Source organism: Schistocerca piceifrons, chromosome 3 (assembly GCF_021461385.2).
Source record: "Schistocerca piceifrons isolate TAMUIC-IGC-003096 chromosome 3, iqSchPice1.1, whole genome shotgun sequence".
Classification (NCBI taxonomy): Eukaryota; Metazoa; Arthropoda; class Insecta; order Orthoptera; family Acrididae; genus Schistocerca; species Schistocerca piceifrons.
In genome coordinates this window covers 619867785-619885940 of record NC_060140.1, presented here as the reverse complement: position 1 = coordinate 619885940, position 18156 = coordinate 619867785, and the positions used below count along the sequence as shown (strand labels likewise).

General features: G+C 40.5%; 1 protein-coding gene across 2 annotated transcripts in view; it reads right to left on the bottom strand.

Annotated features, from left to right (window-relative positions):
* The window catches only part of LOC124789810 (spondin-1-like), a 190945-nt gene that overhangs the window by 107621 nt on the left and 65168 nt on the right, over positions 1-18156 (bottom strand). For both annotated transcript variants that reach the window (XM_047257291.1, XM_047257290.1), the window contains exon 3: positions 5418-5712. In XM_047257291.1, the coding sequence (XP_047113247.1) occupies positions 5418-5712 (295 nt within the window). The remainder of the gene's footprint in view (positions 1-5417; positions 5713-18156) is intronic.

Sequence of the window (18156 nt, the reverse complement as noted above, 5' to 3'; positions counted from 1 at the left end):
GCCTTATTAATACACATAATTGTTAGTTTTAAGAATTTTCAACTCGTTGAAATTTTAATGTAGTCAAAACTTCGTTAAAATATTAGAAAATCGAATAAAATTTATAATATGTAACTGCAAAATTTAATATTGTGAAAACGCAATCTGTCTGTCACTAGGTGGTAAATAATTTAGAAATGGAAGCAGCTGATCAACGAACGGATCGCGCTGTCGAAACCAGACGCCTGTGGATCCCAATTAATTACTGCTGGCCCTTATTCCAACTGCACATTAAGTTTGGATTCCTCCTACACGTTGGTCAGCAGGCCTGAAGATGATGTAAAGGAACCCCGAAATTGGTCGCCTAAATAAATTACGTTTAAAATACAGACGGCTGAAATAGTTCTTAATTTTACGTTGTATACTGAACAGCCGAAGTCCCTCAAACATCTTGTACGAAGATAGTCACTGTAAATCCACTTCTGGTGCAGCAATATCAGTCAAAGCTGGAGAATACGTTAATAGAAGGGAGTGGCTCTTAGAAATAGGGGACGGAACTGTTTATATGCTGTTGAATATTTTGAGACTGTTCCAGTAAAAAGACATTTAAAACCATTATCTAAGTAAAAAAACTTTACTAATGTAACTTTTCTTTTTTTCTTTTTTTTTCTTTTTTTTTAAAGTGGAAAATAATTTTTTCCAGTCCCACACAGATCCCTAACCCCATACAGGTAGTTGCGAAAATCTGTACCAAATTTTTAATAGCTACGGCAATACTTGTAAAATTTTAAACAAAAAACGTGATCGCATACGATTAACAATAAGTGATGTATGAATGACTAAGTCACCAACAATTTTTATTGCTCTACAAACGATGTGAGCTGTTGAGTTATTTTTCTCAACAGCAGCTACTCTCTGCATTACTTACTCTTATCTGTTGCGTGATTCCCACGTTTATCATTTTAAATATTATAAGTATTGTCATAGCTATCAAAAATTCAAAAGCACAGATTTTCAGAACTATCTGTATGCGGTTATGAATGTGTACGGGCCTAGGAGAAATTATTTTATTCTGGTTAGTCCGTTTTAAAAAGTGTTACATTGAAAAGGTTTTTTTTTTTTTTTTTTTTTTTTTTTTTTTTTTTTGTCCTGTGTGTGTGAAATTTTTCTGTGGCTGTCAGACGTTTTGATGAGACGACAACAGACAAGTGGTAAATTTCTGGGTTATCTCAGTTTTCTTTAACGTGAGTGAATGAACATAATGCTTCCTCCTACGATCTCCCGAAAAGATCACGAAGGTAAAAATTAGAGCGATTCACACAGAGGCCTATTGGCAATCGTTCTTACCGAGAAACATACCCGACGCAACAGGAAAAGAGGGAAATGGCAGGGAGTTGGTGGTTGATGCTTCGAGTCACATCGTTGCTATAGATAGTTTGCGAAAACCAGTTCATGATGGACACTGCCGGCCGGTGTGGCCGTGCGGTTAAAGGCGCTTCAGTCTGGAACCGCGTGACCGCTACGGTCGCAGGTTCGAATCCTGCCTCGGGCACGGATGTGTGTGATGTCCTTAGGTTAGTTAGGTTTAAGTAGTTCTAAGTTCTAGGCGACTGATGGCCTCAGAAGTTGAGTCGCATAGTGCTCAGAGCCATATGAACCATTTTTGATGGACACTGAAGAATCGTGTATGCGGTTGAAGTCACCCTCGACAGCGTCAGTTAAGGGCTGAAAACGGTCCACTGAAGCACCGAAGCTGATAGTCATATAACAAATAACATCGTAAGAACGGCTGTAAGTGTTCCAGTTTATTACGTACAGAAACAGCAGTGGTACACAAAGTATACTCCGCCACACATCAGACAAGAAAGAGAGTTAATAGTGCATTGCCATCCCATCCTGAGTTGTGAATTGAAAGGAACCAATTTATCTGACGTCTAAAAGGGCGTGATCATTGGATTTCCGAAATGGCTAAGACTGCAAACTGTTCGCACGTCGCCGTTATTACAGTATATCGTGCATGGCAAATGGCGGTATCCAAAACAGTTGCCGAGATAGCTGTTATGCACCATGGGCCATAGATTACAGGGTTTAACGCCGCAGCGGAGACGTGCATGAACTAACAGACATGAAACCGTTCAGCAGCAGAGCGCTTAGATGAACCAAGGGGCTACCCACATTATCTCCCCAGACCATTCAGCGGACGTTGCTAAGTACGGGCCTCCACAGCAGGCGTCAGGTTCGTGTAGACTAGTTGACTGCTGTACATCGGTGACGGAGGCTGGAATCTGCACCGCAATAGCGCAAACGGACGTCCAATGAGTGGCGACAGGTGGCTTTTTCATATGAATCACGTTTTGTGCTCCTTCGTACAGATGGCCACTGGTGTGTACGGCGTGGAGAGAGTCCAGCCGGAGGAGGGAGCCTTATGGTCTGGGAAGTGTATTCGTGGAATTCTCCGGCTCATATAATCATTCAAGAAGACACAGTGGATGAACACAAGTATGCCTCTATTCTTGGCGACCATGTTCACTCCTAGATGCAGTTTATTTTTGCTCGGCATGACGGCATCTACCAGCAGGACGATGCAACATGTCACACTGCTCGCAGTCTAAATGCGTGACACGGAGAGCACCAGGATGAGTTTAGCGTACTCCCTAGATTTACACCCAATCGAGAAAGTCTAGGTCCACCTAGAGCGGACTGTTCGCGTCCTGACTCCGCATCCTAGAAACCTAGCGCAGTTGCCCGCGTGACTGGAGTTGGCGTGGGTCCACATCTCTCTCGGTACCTTACAGAACCTCACTGACTCTCCTTCTGCACGTCTCACCCTGAAAAAGGTCATTATTCAGGCTTTTGACAAGTGGCCACATTGATGTGGCTGTACAATGTAATAACGTTTAAAAATCTGCAGATTATCCACTAATATAAAGATGTCCTATTTTCATCCAAATGTGCTTTCTGTAGTAACCTGTTTCCTTGCTTCTCATTGAACTTTCTATCTGACCATATTCGGAAGACCTCAGAGGTTCATGAAGTTGTGACACCTTCAACAGTTCGATCCCATGAGGCGGTAGACACCTGTAAAACGTTATACGAGGGCTATTCGGAAAGTAAGGAACGATAGGTCGCGGAATGGAAACCACAGTGAAATTCAAAACTGTTTTATTTGTAACGGTTAGCTACACCTTCCAGCTACTTCTCTACACAGTCGCCGTTCTGAGTTAGACATCTGTCGTAGCGTTGTACCAACTTTTCAATTCTCTCATTACAGAAGACAGCCGCCAATTTTCTACTCTGGACTGCAGCTTGTTGTCTGTGCAAAAAATATTGTCTTCATAGCCAACGGTTCATTTGAGCAGAGATAAATCTCAGGGGTAGCCAGTTACAGACTGTATTGTTGGTGATCAAACACTTCCCACCGAAAACACTGTAGGAGAATCTTCATTGCCCCTGCAGAGTGTGGTCGAGAATTGTCGTGTAGAACGAACCACATGACAGTTATTTTATGTGGATTGCATAGCTTCAGGCGAAATCTTTCGCCAGGCCCTCATACTCGGCGGGAGACGCTAATTTCTAGCCATTTTTACGTTCACACTGTAAGCTCACAACTGAAAAGAGCGACATGATGCGATCGATGGGCGTACTAGACACAGTGCCCAACGCTTCTGTGCAAAGCTTCATCAGATATTCACTGTATTTTCCATTTGGCTACCGATCGTTCCTTACTTTCCGAATGACCCTTGTATGTACCAGGAAGGATGAATGCATAGATGTTTTTCTGACTTTTTCTATGGACGGACATACACATATTATGTAAGACACTACACCAACGGCTTACAGACCTATGTGCAGGAGGGAAGACGAGGAGTGGTATTTCTCATTGACGAAACAGGACACACCACCTTTAATATATCCCACAAAAGTAGAAATGTCTTTTAAATCCAGTTAGCACAGGGTCATCAGTATCCTACTTTGCGTCGCTTGGAGTGAGAAATCGGTTGATAAATTCAATCCAACTTGTGGCACAGTGGCTGGTGTCGCGATCTGTTGCTTTTTTGCATTTAGTGTTCGAAACCCGATTATTGCTGTTATTTTACTTTTTCATTTTGCTACTCATGTTCATAGAAGATGACTGTGCGAATGTTTCTTACAAAGTTAGGGGATACAAGAGAGTTACAATAATTGTAAAATTAGAATTTGGTTTCACAATAAGTGTCAAACACTTATACAATACATGTATGTATGATATTTTCAGGGGTTACAGTCTTTTAAATTCTCATTCTGGTTTATCAGTTGTTGATTCTTACAATATATTCATATGTTTATTCCTTAGGAAGGTTTCATGCATTACCTTGGATTATATCCACCATAAAACCATTCGAAAGATAGAAATTCAGAAGACCAAGAGCATCGCGCCAAGGCAGGTTTCCCGCCACAACATTTCTTTGTAGTCGTATAAATCTCGCTAGGGAAAGAAACATCGTAAACATTATTGAAGATTTCACACGTTGGCAATAGTTTCGCGGGAAACCATGCATAACGCATTACTTCTGTCACTTGCAACTGATTCAGAATCAAGATACACAACAAGAATTTTACCGAAAACGAATTTAAATAATTTTTCATTCATTTTTTAAAAAAAATCATTCACCAGATATACTGCTAACAGAACAGTAAAGCACTCCGTCATCAGGCCACATGTGGCCCACCGGGACCATCCGACCGCCGTGTCATCCTCAGATGGGGATGCAGATAGGGGGGCTGCGTGTTCAGCGCACCACTCTTCCGGTGGTTATGACGGTTTTCTTTGACCGAGCCTCTAATACTCGGTCGAGTAGCTCCTCAACTGGCATCACGAGGCTGAGAGCACCCCGAAAAATGGCAACAGCGTATGGAGACCCAGATAGTCACCCATCCAAGTGCCGGCCACGCCCGACAGCGCTTAACTTCGGTGACCTGACGGGAACCCGTGTATCGATTGGGGGGAAGGCCGTTGCCTTAGTAGGACAATAAGGAGAACGTTATTAAAGAATACACTGGGAAACATTCCTGTAGCAATCTTCTACGAACATGTATAGATAAACGAGAAATAAAATAATAATAAAAATGATAATCAGGTTGCAAACGCGGGAAGCAAAAGTGTTAGGCTGCAACGGTAGCCTCTGTGACACCGAATTTACTGGCTCAAAGGAACATGAAGTATCTCGAAAAAGTTGACCGTCGTTTTCTCAGAAACGGTCGAATACCTACAGATAAGCCGAGACATCTGTTCGTTTATTTTGACACTTCTTCCACTGAGTGAAGTTGCTGGGAAATCAGGTTACGGCACCTGCCGTGTTCTCGTCATTAAACACGGTGGAGATTAGTTTAGTGCGGTGCCTGAAGGACAGGGATTGTCAGGTGAACGCAGGGTTATCCAGCAGCTAGCAGTTGCCCACCTGAAGACGACGCAGCCGCTGCCGGAGGGCGGCGCCTTCCAGTACACCTGCACCTTGTCCTTGCGGTAGCTAGAGGTGTGCGTGATGGTGTTGGGGCAGCGGTCACTGAAGCGCGTCAGCGTGTCGCCGTACAGCGAGAAGGTGCCCGCGCCCAGCGGCCCCAGCGAGTGCAGCCGGCCGCGCGGCGGCTGCTCCTCCTCCTCGTCGTCGTCCGTCAGCGACTCCTCGTCCGCCAGCTCCACCGTCAGCACGAAGCCCGTGAACCGGTGCATCTGCGGCGAGCTCTGCAGCACCACTGCACCACAACCGACACCGTAGCAAATCTACACACGGCTGGAGTACGCTCGACAAACCCCTCCCTATAAAATATTGTATACGAGTAGAACAATCTCGATCGCATGAAAGCACTGTAATCCATACGTGGAGACCAGTTTCGACCAGATGGACTCCAGTTACGACGTATCGAGACGATGGCACGGAGCAGGAATTATGAATACCACCCACTGATGTCGACATCTACAGTTTGTCTCCGTGTCATCGTCTCGACACGTCATCACAGGAGTATGCCCGAAGATGACAGACATCGTGTCGAAACCGGTCACCACTTCTGAATAAAAGTATTTTTATGCGATGAAGACTGTTCCGTGTAATATTTTATTATTAGTTCGTTGGGATCGCTGCTGTTCCCAATGTGTGTACAAAAATTATCAAAATCTCTCTCCCCTTCTGTCTATCTATATAGGGGAACTCGGGGCGGAACAGGATACTTAATGTTTAACAATTTCTATAAAATAATATAACTCAAGGAAACACTTCTCAAAGTGAACAACAAACACCTTGTAGCGTAAACTAATATACCTTATTTTAAAATCACTTAAAACAATACACTTTGCATTTTTTACAATTTTTCAAAGAAAGTCTTGCATATTTCCCGTTCCGCCCTACCCACGGGGCAGAATGGGACAAGGATATTTTTTGTTAAATTATTGCATAAACGCTGAATTTGAATTACGAATATCGTATTAAACTATGACACAATGTTGTATAACAGGCAATTCTAAATAAGGAATGTGTAATTTAAACAATTAAAATGTCATTCTTCAAAATAAGAAAATATTTTAATGACATTCTGACAAATGTACAATGCTTAATAACCACCTAACCACTAATTACTAGCCCTTTCGACAATAGTCGCAAATCAGTATTTCCTCTTCATCTTCACTGTCTATGCCAGTTGAAAGGTGGCTACACTGAGCCACAGCGCCAGACATTTCGCCAAAGAATATTATTCAGCCGCCTCCACTGGCAGTGCTTGCCGAGAAGTCGTAGTGGAGAGTGCTTATTGAGAAGTAGCTGTAGGCAGTGTTTGTTGAGATGTGGTAGTGGAGAGTGCTTATTGAGAAGTAGCTGTAGGCAGTGTTTGTTGAGATGTGGTAGTGGAGAGTACTTTTTGAGAAGCAGCAGTAGGCAGTGCTTATCAAAAAGTCGTGGTGGAGAGTGCTTATTGAGAAGTAGCAGTAGGCAGTGCTTGTTGAGATGTAGCAGTGGTGAGTCGTTGTTGAGAGGTTCCCATGGAGAGTGCTTGTTCAGATGTTGTCATATTGTTTTGATGGGCTAGACACCAGATATTGTTGGATTGGGGATGCTGTAATGATCAGAGTGTGCTTTTCGTCAATATATATGAAGGTAAAAAAATTCCTTTTGTTTGTATTATTTCAATGTCTTAAACAATAATGCCTCTTGGTCACAGGTTCAGTCAACAAAGCATCTGGCTCGTGTTCTTGTATTAGACTGTAATTCGGGTTTCTATGTGCAATTATAGTATTTCAGTTTTATTTAATTAATTCAGTGTAAATGGTATTTAAAATATCTTGTCTTATTGAGGAAGAACCGTGTCAGATGTGTACGTTGAATCACACTTCCACACACAGAACAGTTACATTTGTGTTTTGTTGTTTCGTAGGTTTTATAGTTGCTGGGGACTTAATTAATTGTGTTAACGGAAATTTCCTTTTCTTTCTTTGTTGTTGTTCTATGCAGTCAGATTGCGTACTATTACTAGTCAGGGCCAACCAGTTACGAGACTGCGTAACCGGACAGTCAGCGACTAAAATTAAAAAATTATTTGCATTCTAATTAATTAAGCCCCCATGCACCAGGCGACCCTGCCAGGATCGTCCCTTGGAATTCTTCTGATAGTAAAAATAGCAGACAGTAGTATTGTTGTAGTAATTTGTAGTTTAGTAATTGTAGTCTATATGGCATGTGTAGGTTTGGTAATGAACATTTGTAGTTGTCTTGTCTTTCTTCTAATGGTATTTTTGCAGAATTTAATTTTTGATGTCTTGTACACGGGTTTGACAATTTTGTGCAATTATGAAGATTTCAATTGTTCGTTAATCGTGTTTGTCGGGAATCATTTCGTGTGAATGGTATTGTTGGAGATAAAGTCTCATTGTGTGTAATTTTCGTATAGTGACGAGTTTTGTATGTTTTGTAAATGATTACGCGATCGATGAAAAAGGCAAAAATTATGAATAGTGAGAATGACGAAATTGTTAACATGGCGAACTCGCCAACACAGGAGAACAGGATGATGAATAATGGAGTTGAAAACAATTTAATAAGCAGGGAAAATAGTCCAGAACCAGTTCAAAATTTTTCACAATCAAAACATTTTGAGAATACGAGATTAACGACAGAAGATTTTGGAATAGTATCGAACAAAGATAGCTTTACAGCCATGACGAAAGAAGCTGGTTTTGCGGGAAATGTTAGGGGTGAAAAGAATTTCGAACCAGTTAATATGGAGCAGTTAATGAGTGCAATATTAAATTTGGGATCTGAATTAAGAACAATGGAAACACAGTTAAGATCTGAATTAAAAATAGTGGGATCACGAATAGGAACAATTAAAACGAAGATGGAAACAATGGAAACACAGTTAGGCTCACGAATAGGGACATGTTTCAAAAACATGAAAGATGAATCAAACAAAGAAATTCGAGAAGAAGCACAACCGATTTTCAATGCTCAGAATAATAGTTTAATTTCAATAGAAATTAGCAAGAGGAACAGGACAGAGAACAGGAAGAAAGAGATCGCATGATAGTACAAAAATTTTCAGAGTTAAATTTACAACGTGCACACGATAAGGAAGAAATATTTGAAAGAATCGAGGAATCCATACCAAATGACAGAATAAATAACCTAAAACAACAGTATGAACAGTTAACTACTAAATGTGTCAATACTGAAACCCGAGTCGCGACACTTACGGAAGACGTAAATAAACAGAAAGAAAAAATAGGTGACTTATTGGAAAGAGTTGAGGAGATTTCAGATAAATTGACAAGTCTTAGTTTAAATGGGGACAGAGATTCGGATGATACAGCTCCATTGCCATTTGCAGAAACAGAAGAGTACCAGAACATAAATAAACATGTTGAAAATCAGGGAAAATTTAATGAACGCGTTAAAAGGGAATTTGAGGCGTTACGAAAGCAAGTCAAACATATTGAAAGTGAAATCGTAGGAAAAGACAGTAGAAGAAATTTTGAATCATAGATAGCAGAGGGGTTTGAAGAAAGTAATTTATTTCATTTACGAGATGCAACAAGAGAGCGCCAGGCGCGCGAACTTGACAATAATCGACATTGGGACTGGGACAGACGCGGTAGGTCTTTGTCGCCACGAGGCGAAAACTTTGATTATAAACACTTTTTAACTGTTCGGAAATTTAAGATCTTTCGCAATTCTAAGAATGACATACATCCATGTTCATGGTTAGATCAATTTATGTACGCACTTCCACCAAATTGGCCACTAAGTCACAAACTGAAATTTATGTGCGGCTATAAAGGTCCTCAGGGGATTCACTACACTAAGTGAATATGTGCCGTAGCGTGCACAGGGCCCCGAGATGTAGTAGTGCTATTTCCCTTTTAGTTTTCTGCACTGCTGCCTACTCTTTTACTATTCTTTGTATCTGTCAAAACAACTCTTCGGCTATCAGTCTATCTAGAGAGTAAGTAAACAGTAACCGGATATGACTATTTTACCCAAAACTGATTTCGGAAATTACCGTTTGGACTTACTATATTTTCTGCAGCATTCATTCGTAGTTTAAACGAAATCTTACCTGTTTATCTTCGTGACAATATTACTTCATATGTTGATGACATTCTTATTGCTAAACGTTCTTGGAGTGAGCACAACAAAATTTTGGATTCATTATTATGTATTTTTGCAAGAGTTGGCATTACAGTGAACCTGGAAAAATCTGAATTTGGTCGTTCTCAGGTGAAATTTCTTGGTCATATTATTTCTACAGAAGGTATTCTTCCTGATCCAGAGAAACTAGATGCTATTCATAATTATGCTGTTCCTACTACAAAACGTGATGTTCGTAGTTTCCTTGGTGCCTGTAATTTTCTTAGACGCTTTGTTAGATTGGACAATTTGGCCACACCTCGTTTTTGCGAACTATCTGGAAAGTTCTTTTTAAACGAAAATCGGTTGACAACTCTTTTTGGTTAGTTTGCATTCCTGATGAGTTGGTTAATAAATTGATTTAGTACACACATTTCAGTTATGCACACTTTGGTCCCAGAAAATGCTTTCATAAATTACGAGAAAATTGCTACTTCAGTAATATGGAAAAACGTATTCGATCTGTTCTTGCCAAATGCAAATTATGTCAAAAGGCTAAGCCGCCAACTATTTCTCACAGAGCACCGTTGTTTCCTATCATTCCAGCGAAATTAAAGGAGATGGCTGCAGTCGATTTGTTCGGTCCAGTGGTTCGTTCTACTAATGGTTTTGCGTACATTTTGGTAGCAGTGGAGTTGACATCAAAATATGTATGTTTTACACCTTTACACAAAGCAACAGCTCGTTCAGTATCTAATGCTTTCATCAAACATTTTCTTACAGAAGTGGATCATGTTGATAAGGTTATATCAGATAATGGATCACAGTTTTGCTCTAAAATTTGGCTTCGTACTCTACGGCGTCGTAAGATTAAACCAATTTTCATTTCACTTTTTCACCCTCAATCTAACGCTTCAGAGAGATGGATGAAGGAAATCAATAAATTGTGTCGACTTTATTGGCATCAGAATCACAGAACGTGGGATCAGTATATTCATATTTTTCAAAACATTCTGAATGAACTCCCTAATGACTCAACTTCTTTACTGCCTATATTGATATTAAAAAATAAAGCACCGACATACTGCATTTCTGAAATCGTTCCTTTCCCGCCTACACGGAAACTGCGGCATTCCGAAGTTGTCAACCTGGCTCTACAAAATATTGCATCTGCGGCTGCTAGAAGAGAGAAATCAGCCAAGCGTCCTGGTCATTTAAAAACCTTGTCAGTTGGTCAAAAGTTGTTAATTAAGTCTCATCGTTTGTCTCACAAAGGAAAAGGGTTATGTCGCAATTTTTTTCTGCTTTATAACGGTCCATATAGGATTCGCAAAATTATTCATGATAACACTGTTGAAGTAGAAACTCTTAAATCTCGGCGCTCTAAGGGAATACATCACATATCGAACGTTAAAATTTTTGTGGAATGACATACTTTTGAGGGACTAACAGTTACATGTAAACACGCAGAGAATACAAGGATACCGCGCCGTGTTACGGCGGCGGAACATACTCAAAGCAACAGTCAAGTCTGCGCGCCGCACAAGGCAGTCGTTGACCGCAAACAATTACTTCCTACGTCACGCGTACCTACAGCTGATCGAGCGCTCAGTGCGAATGCACTGACAGCCGTAAACAAATAAACAGTTTAATTTCTCTGATTAAATTCAGTAAAAAGCTATAGTGACTTGATAAATTATGTTATTAACGTTCAGTATTTTTCAGGATACGGTTGTATAAAATATTAAAAACCTTCATGTAAATTCTGTGTGTGTCCGACGTTAAGAGGACTTGCCATCGAGAAAATTTCAGGAAGAATGCCATTTCGAAGAAGAAAGTAATAAACTAAAAAAGGTAACTATTAATTGAGTTTATTTTTCAGGAAACATATTTCCACTTAGGTACGTACTTTAGACGTAATTTTCTGCTCGCGATTACGTGATTCATACTTTGTGCTAAATTTCATGTTCTCTGAATTTACTTGTGAAGCGACGTGCTTGCGTACATTAACTGATTTTGACAACGATTGATTAATGAACAGGGTTGTTACTTATGTATATTATGCATCGCTTCGCTGCACTGCTTTTTCACTAACGTCATATTTTTTTTATTATGTGCCTGCTGTGCTTATTTATTTAAATTATAATTGTCACATGATTAATTGTGCTGCTATGGTTATGTATGTAGGCTATACTTTGTGATTTATCTGCTTGCGCCTTCATGTTTACTTGTTAAGATTACATATGAACATTTATTTGCGTATGCTGATATGATGCTAATGACCTGTTAATTATGTAAGATACATATTTGCTGCCTTGCGTGTGGATTGCATATTTATACATTTCTGTTTGTTGTCATAACTACTCTTTAATTTGGTATATAGAAATGCTAATATACGGTGTACGAACATGGAGTTTGGGTCACACCATGGTATTAATTATAGATTGTTCGCTTGGCAGAGCCTCGTTGTAAGGATTGTGCAGCATCCACTTGTTGACATTCTGTTCTCTACTGGTATATTTACTCGCTGTTGCATGTTTTGCTTACGCTCAGTGTCTTATATTTTAAGATAAGAAAATGAACTGCTATAATTCTACGAACGACATTGGTACAAGAAACTTCATTGAAGTCACATGAGCTGGAGGTTTTATGGAAGCTGTATAAATTTATGTTACTAGGAAGGAAGCTAACGACATGACGCACCAACACTAGGTTTAGACAATTGACAGTTATTACACTGCATTCTTCGTGAGCAATTGAAATAGCAAGTGACACTTGACACAAGAAATACTCCACATGTTTGCTTCTGTTTTGCTATGATTCTTGAAGTGGTGTACACACTGTGAAATATTACGATTTATTCACTCAAAGTCTTATGTGATATTTCATACTACGTACTTTCACCTACTTACTGAAAATTATTCAAACTGAAGGCTGTTAGAGGTCATGTATGCATTTCTTTTATTTTATGATGGACAAGGTAACCAAAATGTATTTTATAATTCGTAATGAGTAGAAGATTTGGCTCAGGAGGACTACACAGAGGTTGTGTGTGGATATTGTGCCTTCGGATTGCATGGGATGATAAACTGAAGTTTGCACTAGGATTTTGTCTGTACTTGTTCGAGGAGACTGACTAGAGGAAAGAGTTGTTATGGAAGTGAAATGATATTGGTAATAAGGTTTATATGTATCGACGTATTGAAGAGGTATTATTGAGGTATTGAGATTGTGTGAAGTTGGTGATTATTGGAGTTTTGGTGGACAAGACGTAAGGTAAATGATATTGATGATAAGGTTTATATGTATCGACATAACAGGTATTACTGAAGTATTAAGTTTATGTGATGCTGATGATTATCGGAGTTTTGGTGGCTAAGAGGTGAAGTAAGTGAGGAGCATTTTTTTTCTTTGTTTGTTGGTCTATATGGAACAAGGAGGATGAAGATAGCAGACTAGAACACTCAAGTGGAAGAAAGATTGTCTACACACACACTTTGTTAAATCAATAAGCAGTATATATATATATATATTTTTTTGGAGAGAGGAAGCATTCGCATATCTTGGCACACTGACAGTTGTTCAGAAACCGTACATTTGATTTGGCTTGGCAAACATTGGTCTTGACATGATGACTACGACGTTGACTAACTATTATTGACTGTTATACACTGCTGCCAGTACTACTTGATACACATGTTGAACATCAAATTTTGACAGAATTGCATTTACACAGTTAACACTATTCAATTACACAGTAGTACTTAATGTGGATGAAAGATGAGTGTGTTTTGTGTGTTTTCGTTTCCTAATCCCAAATAATTGGTGCCGATCTATCTCCTAAATATTATTTTACTTGTTTGTTGTGGCTTGCACTGACACCCATAAATATTATAGGTTTACTGATATTTGTGTATTTGTAATATTTAATATGACAATTATCTGATCATTTGTGTGTTTATTATAATTTGTATGTTTAGTGTAAGAGCATTGATAATTATTTTGTAAAAGCAATTGTGTGTGCATTCAAACTGTTGTTCGTGCTTGCACCTATCATCATTCACGGGTGCCACTTGGAGATGTTTAATTTCTGCTGAGAAACTCTGATGAACTGTCTAATTAGTGATACTGAATATTATGGACTGTTACCCGCACCAGTTGAACATTGCTGGGTGCTACTGATGGAAATGTTTCTACTGACATAATGTCACTTGTTGGTGTCTGCACCTGTTGACCATTGCTGGGTGCAATTGATGGAACTGCTTCTACTGAAATGGTGTCACTTGTTGCTGTCTGCACCTGCTCAACATTGCTGGGTGCCACTGATGGAACTGCTTCTACTGACTTAATGTCACTTGTTGGTGTCTGCACCTGTTCAACATTGCTGGGTGCCACTGATGGAACTGCTTCTATTGAAATGATGTCACTTGTTGGTGTCTGCACCTGCTCAACACTGCTGGGTGCCACTGATGGAACTGCTTCTACCGAAATGGTGTCACTTGTTGCTGTAGCACCTGTTCAACATTGCTGGGTGCAACTGAAGGAACTGCTTCTACTGAATGATGTCACTTGTTGGTGTCTGCACCTGTTGACCATTGCTGGGTGCTACTGCTGGAACTGTCAACTACTTGTTTATTGAACTATGGAAAGCATTTTATGTGAATATTTGTATAAACTAATTTTTTGTGTATTTACTGTTTGTGAAATGTTATGAGACTCTTACCTACACCTATTTGATATTGCTGGTGCCATTGATTGAATGATACTTGTGTAAACTATAATGTAAAATCACATGTATGAAAGCATTTGTAGTCCTTACTGTATTTTATATATTAGGTTATGGAACGGTCAGTGCAAAGCCAAAATTTATTTAATGAAGTGATATTTACTTATTAATATTATCTTTTAGTTTTGTCTGTATTTTTTTGGACGAATTTGGTGGTATTTTCACCACCAATGCTGGCAAAAATACCATCAAATTCTAGCCCGTGGAGGAGGGACATATGAAAGGTGGCTACACTGAGCCACAGCGCCAGAGATTGCGCCAAAGAGTATTATTCAGCCGCTTCCACTGGCAGTGCTTGCCGAGAAGTCGTAGTGGAGAGTGCTTATTGAGAAGTAGCTGTAGGCAGTGTTTGTTGAGATGTGGTAGTGGAGAGTGCTTTTTGAGAAGTAGCAGTAGGCAGTGCTTATCAAGAAGCCGTGGTGGAGAGTGCTTATTGAGAAGTAGCAGTAGGCAGTGCTTGTTGAGATGTAGCAGTGGTGAGTCGTTGTTGAGAGGTTCCCATGGAGAGTGCTTGTTCAGATGTTGTCATATTGTTTTGATGGGCTAGACACCAGATATTGTTGGATTGGGGATGCTGTAATGATCAGAGTGTGCTTTTCGTCAATATATATGAAGGTAAAAAAATTCCTTTTGTTTGTATTATTTCAATGTCTTAAACAATAATGCCTCTTGGTCACAGGTTCAGTCAACAAAGCATCTGGCTCGTGTTCTTGTATTAGACTGTAATTCGGGTTTCTATGTGCAATTATAGTATTTCAGTTTTATTTAATTAATTCAGTGTAAATGGTATTTAAAATATCTTGTCTTATTGAGGAAGAACCGTGCCAGATGTGTACGTTGAATCACACTTCCACACACAGAACAGTTACATTTGTGTTTTGTTGTTTCGTAGGTTTTATAGTTGCTGGGGACTTAATTAATTAATTGTGTTAACGGAAATTTCCTTTTCTTTCTTTGTTGTTGTTCTATGCAGTCAGATTGCGTACCATTACTAGTCAGGGCCAACCGGTTACGAGACTGCGTAACCGGACAGTCAGCGACTAAAATTAAAAAAATTATTTGCATTCTGATTAATTAAGCCCCCATGCACAGTACATGAATTGTGTGCCCACTCTGGCATGCAACCCAGCCCTCATTTGAAACGGAGTAGAATTCCCTACAGTAGAGACACTCAGCATCCTCTCTCTCTGATTCTCTCTTCTCCATCATCTTCTTCCTTTTTCTTAAGGTCTTTGATGTCCTCTGTTTTGGTTTTTTTGGGTGTGCAGTTTGATATTTCTGCCTTAAGTTGAATTGCACCTGACGTCTCTGTCCTGACATTGTTTATATTTGTGCACCCTCCTCCTTTCTGTAGGCCTACATTACGTGCGACAGCATTCTGCAGTTCCTTCTTATAAGGAGAATCTGTTAATACGACGGTTTTTCCTTTTCGTCTTGTAGTCCGCCGAGTATTTTGACAGATTAGTGGGATTGGAATGACAGCCTCGGGCGATATCTGGAAAGCTGAGTTGTTCGGTGAACGTAGCTGGTTTGGAGAGTCTGGCATCCATGAGCATCCAGGCTGGGTTTGCTTTCTACTTGCATCAAAATATGACGGGGCAGAACGGGACACTATCCCATTCTGCCCCGTCCCGTTCCGCCCCAAGAGCACTTTTGAGGTTAACAACTTTTATGGAGTGTAATAACTGACGTATTTAAACGCATTAAATAACTAAAGTGTAACAAATGCCATGCACTTTAAGGGAATGTGTCATTTTAGGGTATACAATTAACAATTAAAAGCTTACCTGGCGTTGAAATTCACCAAACGTTAGAACAACGCAAGCGGTAGCGTGACGGACAACAATTCACTTAGATCTCGCACTTCAAACTAAATCAGAATGGCTGCCCTCACTTCCCTTCCATTCGGAGAAATAGTTACATGCCCATACAACAGGTTGCAACACTGTCCAGTCTAGAAAAGAGCAATTTTCCATTGTGTCCCGCTATCCCGTTCTGCCCCGAGTTCCCCTACAACTATACATACACCATGTGATCAAAAGTATCCAAACACCTAGCTGAAAACGACTTACAAGTTCGTGGCACCCTCCATCGGCAATGCTGGAATTCAGTATGGTGTGGGCCCACCCTTAGCCTTGATTACAGCTTCCAATCTCGGAAGTATACGTTCAATCAGGTTCTGGAAGGTTTCTTGGGGAATGGCAGGCCATTCTTCACGGAGTGCTGCACTGAGGAGAGGTATCGATGTCAGTCGGTGAGGCCTGGAACGAAGTCGGCGTTCCAAAACATCCCAAAGGTGTTCTATAGGATTCAGGTCAGGACTCTGTGCAGGCCAGTCCATTACAAGGATGTTATTGTCGTGTAACCACTCCACCACAGACTATGCATTATGAACAGGTGCTCGATCGTGTTGAAAGATGCATCCCCGAATTTCTCTTCAACAGTGGGAAGCAAGTAGGTGCATAAAAAATGAGTGTAGGCCTGTGCTGTGATAGTGCCACGCAAAACAACAACGGGTGTAAGCCCCCTGCATGAAAAACACGACCACACCATAACACCACCGCCTCCGAATTTTACTGTTGGCACTATACACGCTCGCAGATGATGTTCACCGGGCATTTGCCATACCCACACCCTGCCATCGGATCGCCGCATTGTGTACCGTGATTCGTCACTACACACAACGTTTTTCCATTGTTAAATGGTCCAATTTTTGCGCTACTTGCACCAAGCGAGGCGTCGTTTGGCATTTACCGGCGTGATGTGTGGCTTACGAGCAGCCGCTCGACCACGAAATCCAAGTTTTCTCACCTCCCGCCTAATTGTCATAGTACATGCAGTGGATCATGATGCAGTTTGGAATTGCTGTGTGATAGATGTCTGCCTATTACACATAACGATCCTCTTCAACTGCCGGCAGTCTCTCTCAGTCAACAGACGAGATCGGCCCGAACGCTTTTGTGCTGTATGTATCCCTTCACGTTTCCACTTCACTATCACATCGGAAACAGTGGACCTAGGGATGTTTAGGAGTGTGGAAACTCGCGTACAGACTTATGACACAAGTGACACCCAATCACCTGACCACGTTCGAAGTCCGTGAGTTCCGCGGAGCGCCCTGTTCTGCTCTCTCACGCTGTCTAGTGACTACTGAGGTCGCTGATACGGAGTACCTGGCAGTAGGTGACAGCACAATGCACCTAATATGAAAAACGTATGTTTTTGGGGGTGTCCGGATACTTTTGATCGCACAATGAATTATGAAAATGTATGCATGTATGTTCTACATCTTCTTCTAAACCACTGGATCAATTTCAACCAAAACTGGTACACATATCACTTACTGTCTGGAAAGAACCATTGTAGGGGTAAACACCACCTGCCTCTCAGAAGGGTGGGGGTGGAACAGAAAGTTCACGACGCACAAATAGCCAGACTAAATTCATCCACTATTTGAGAAAGAGAGCAGCTAGTCGCTTGCAGCAGACTTTACACATAATTTCAAACCTGCACGACACTTTCTCTCTTTGAAATCCCTCAAAAAATGATGAGAGAAAAAAAGCGTCTGCCTCTCATTACATTTTCACTGTTATTGCAGTAAAACTACAGCATCAGGTTTATTACTTCTTTGTTACTAACTTTTTCGCAAAACATTACGGGAGATATGGCTTCATAGAGTTCAGTGAAAAGGAAACTGCAAGGCTAAATTCGGTAGCGATACAAGTGAAATACGAGTATAGAAAAATGTGAAATATGTCAAATAGAGTTGAAATAAACGTGACGAGTGCGAGATGGGGATGG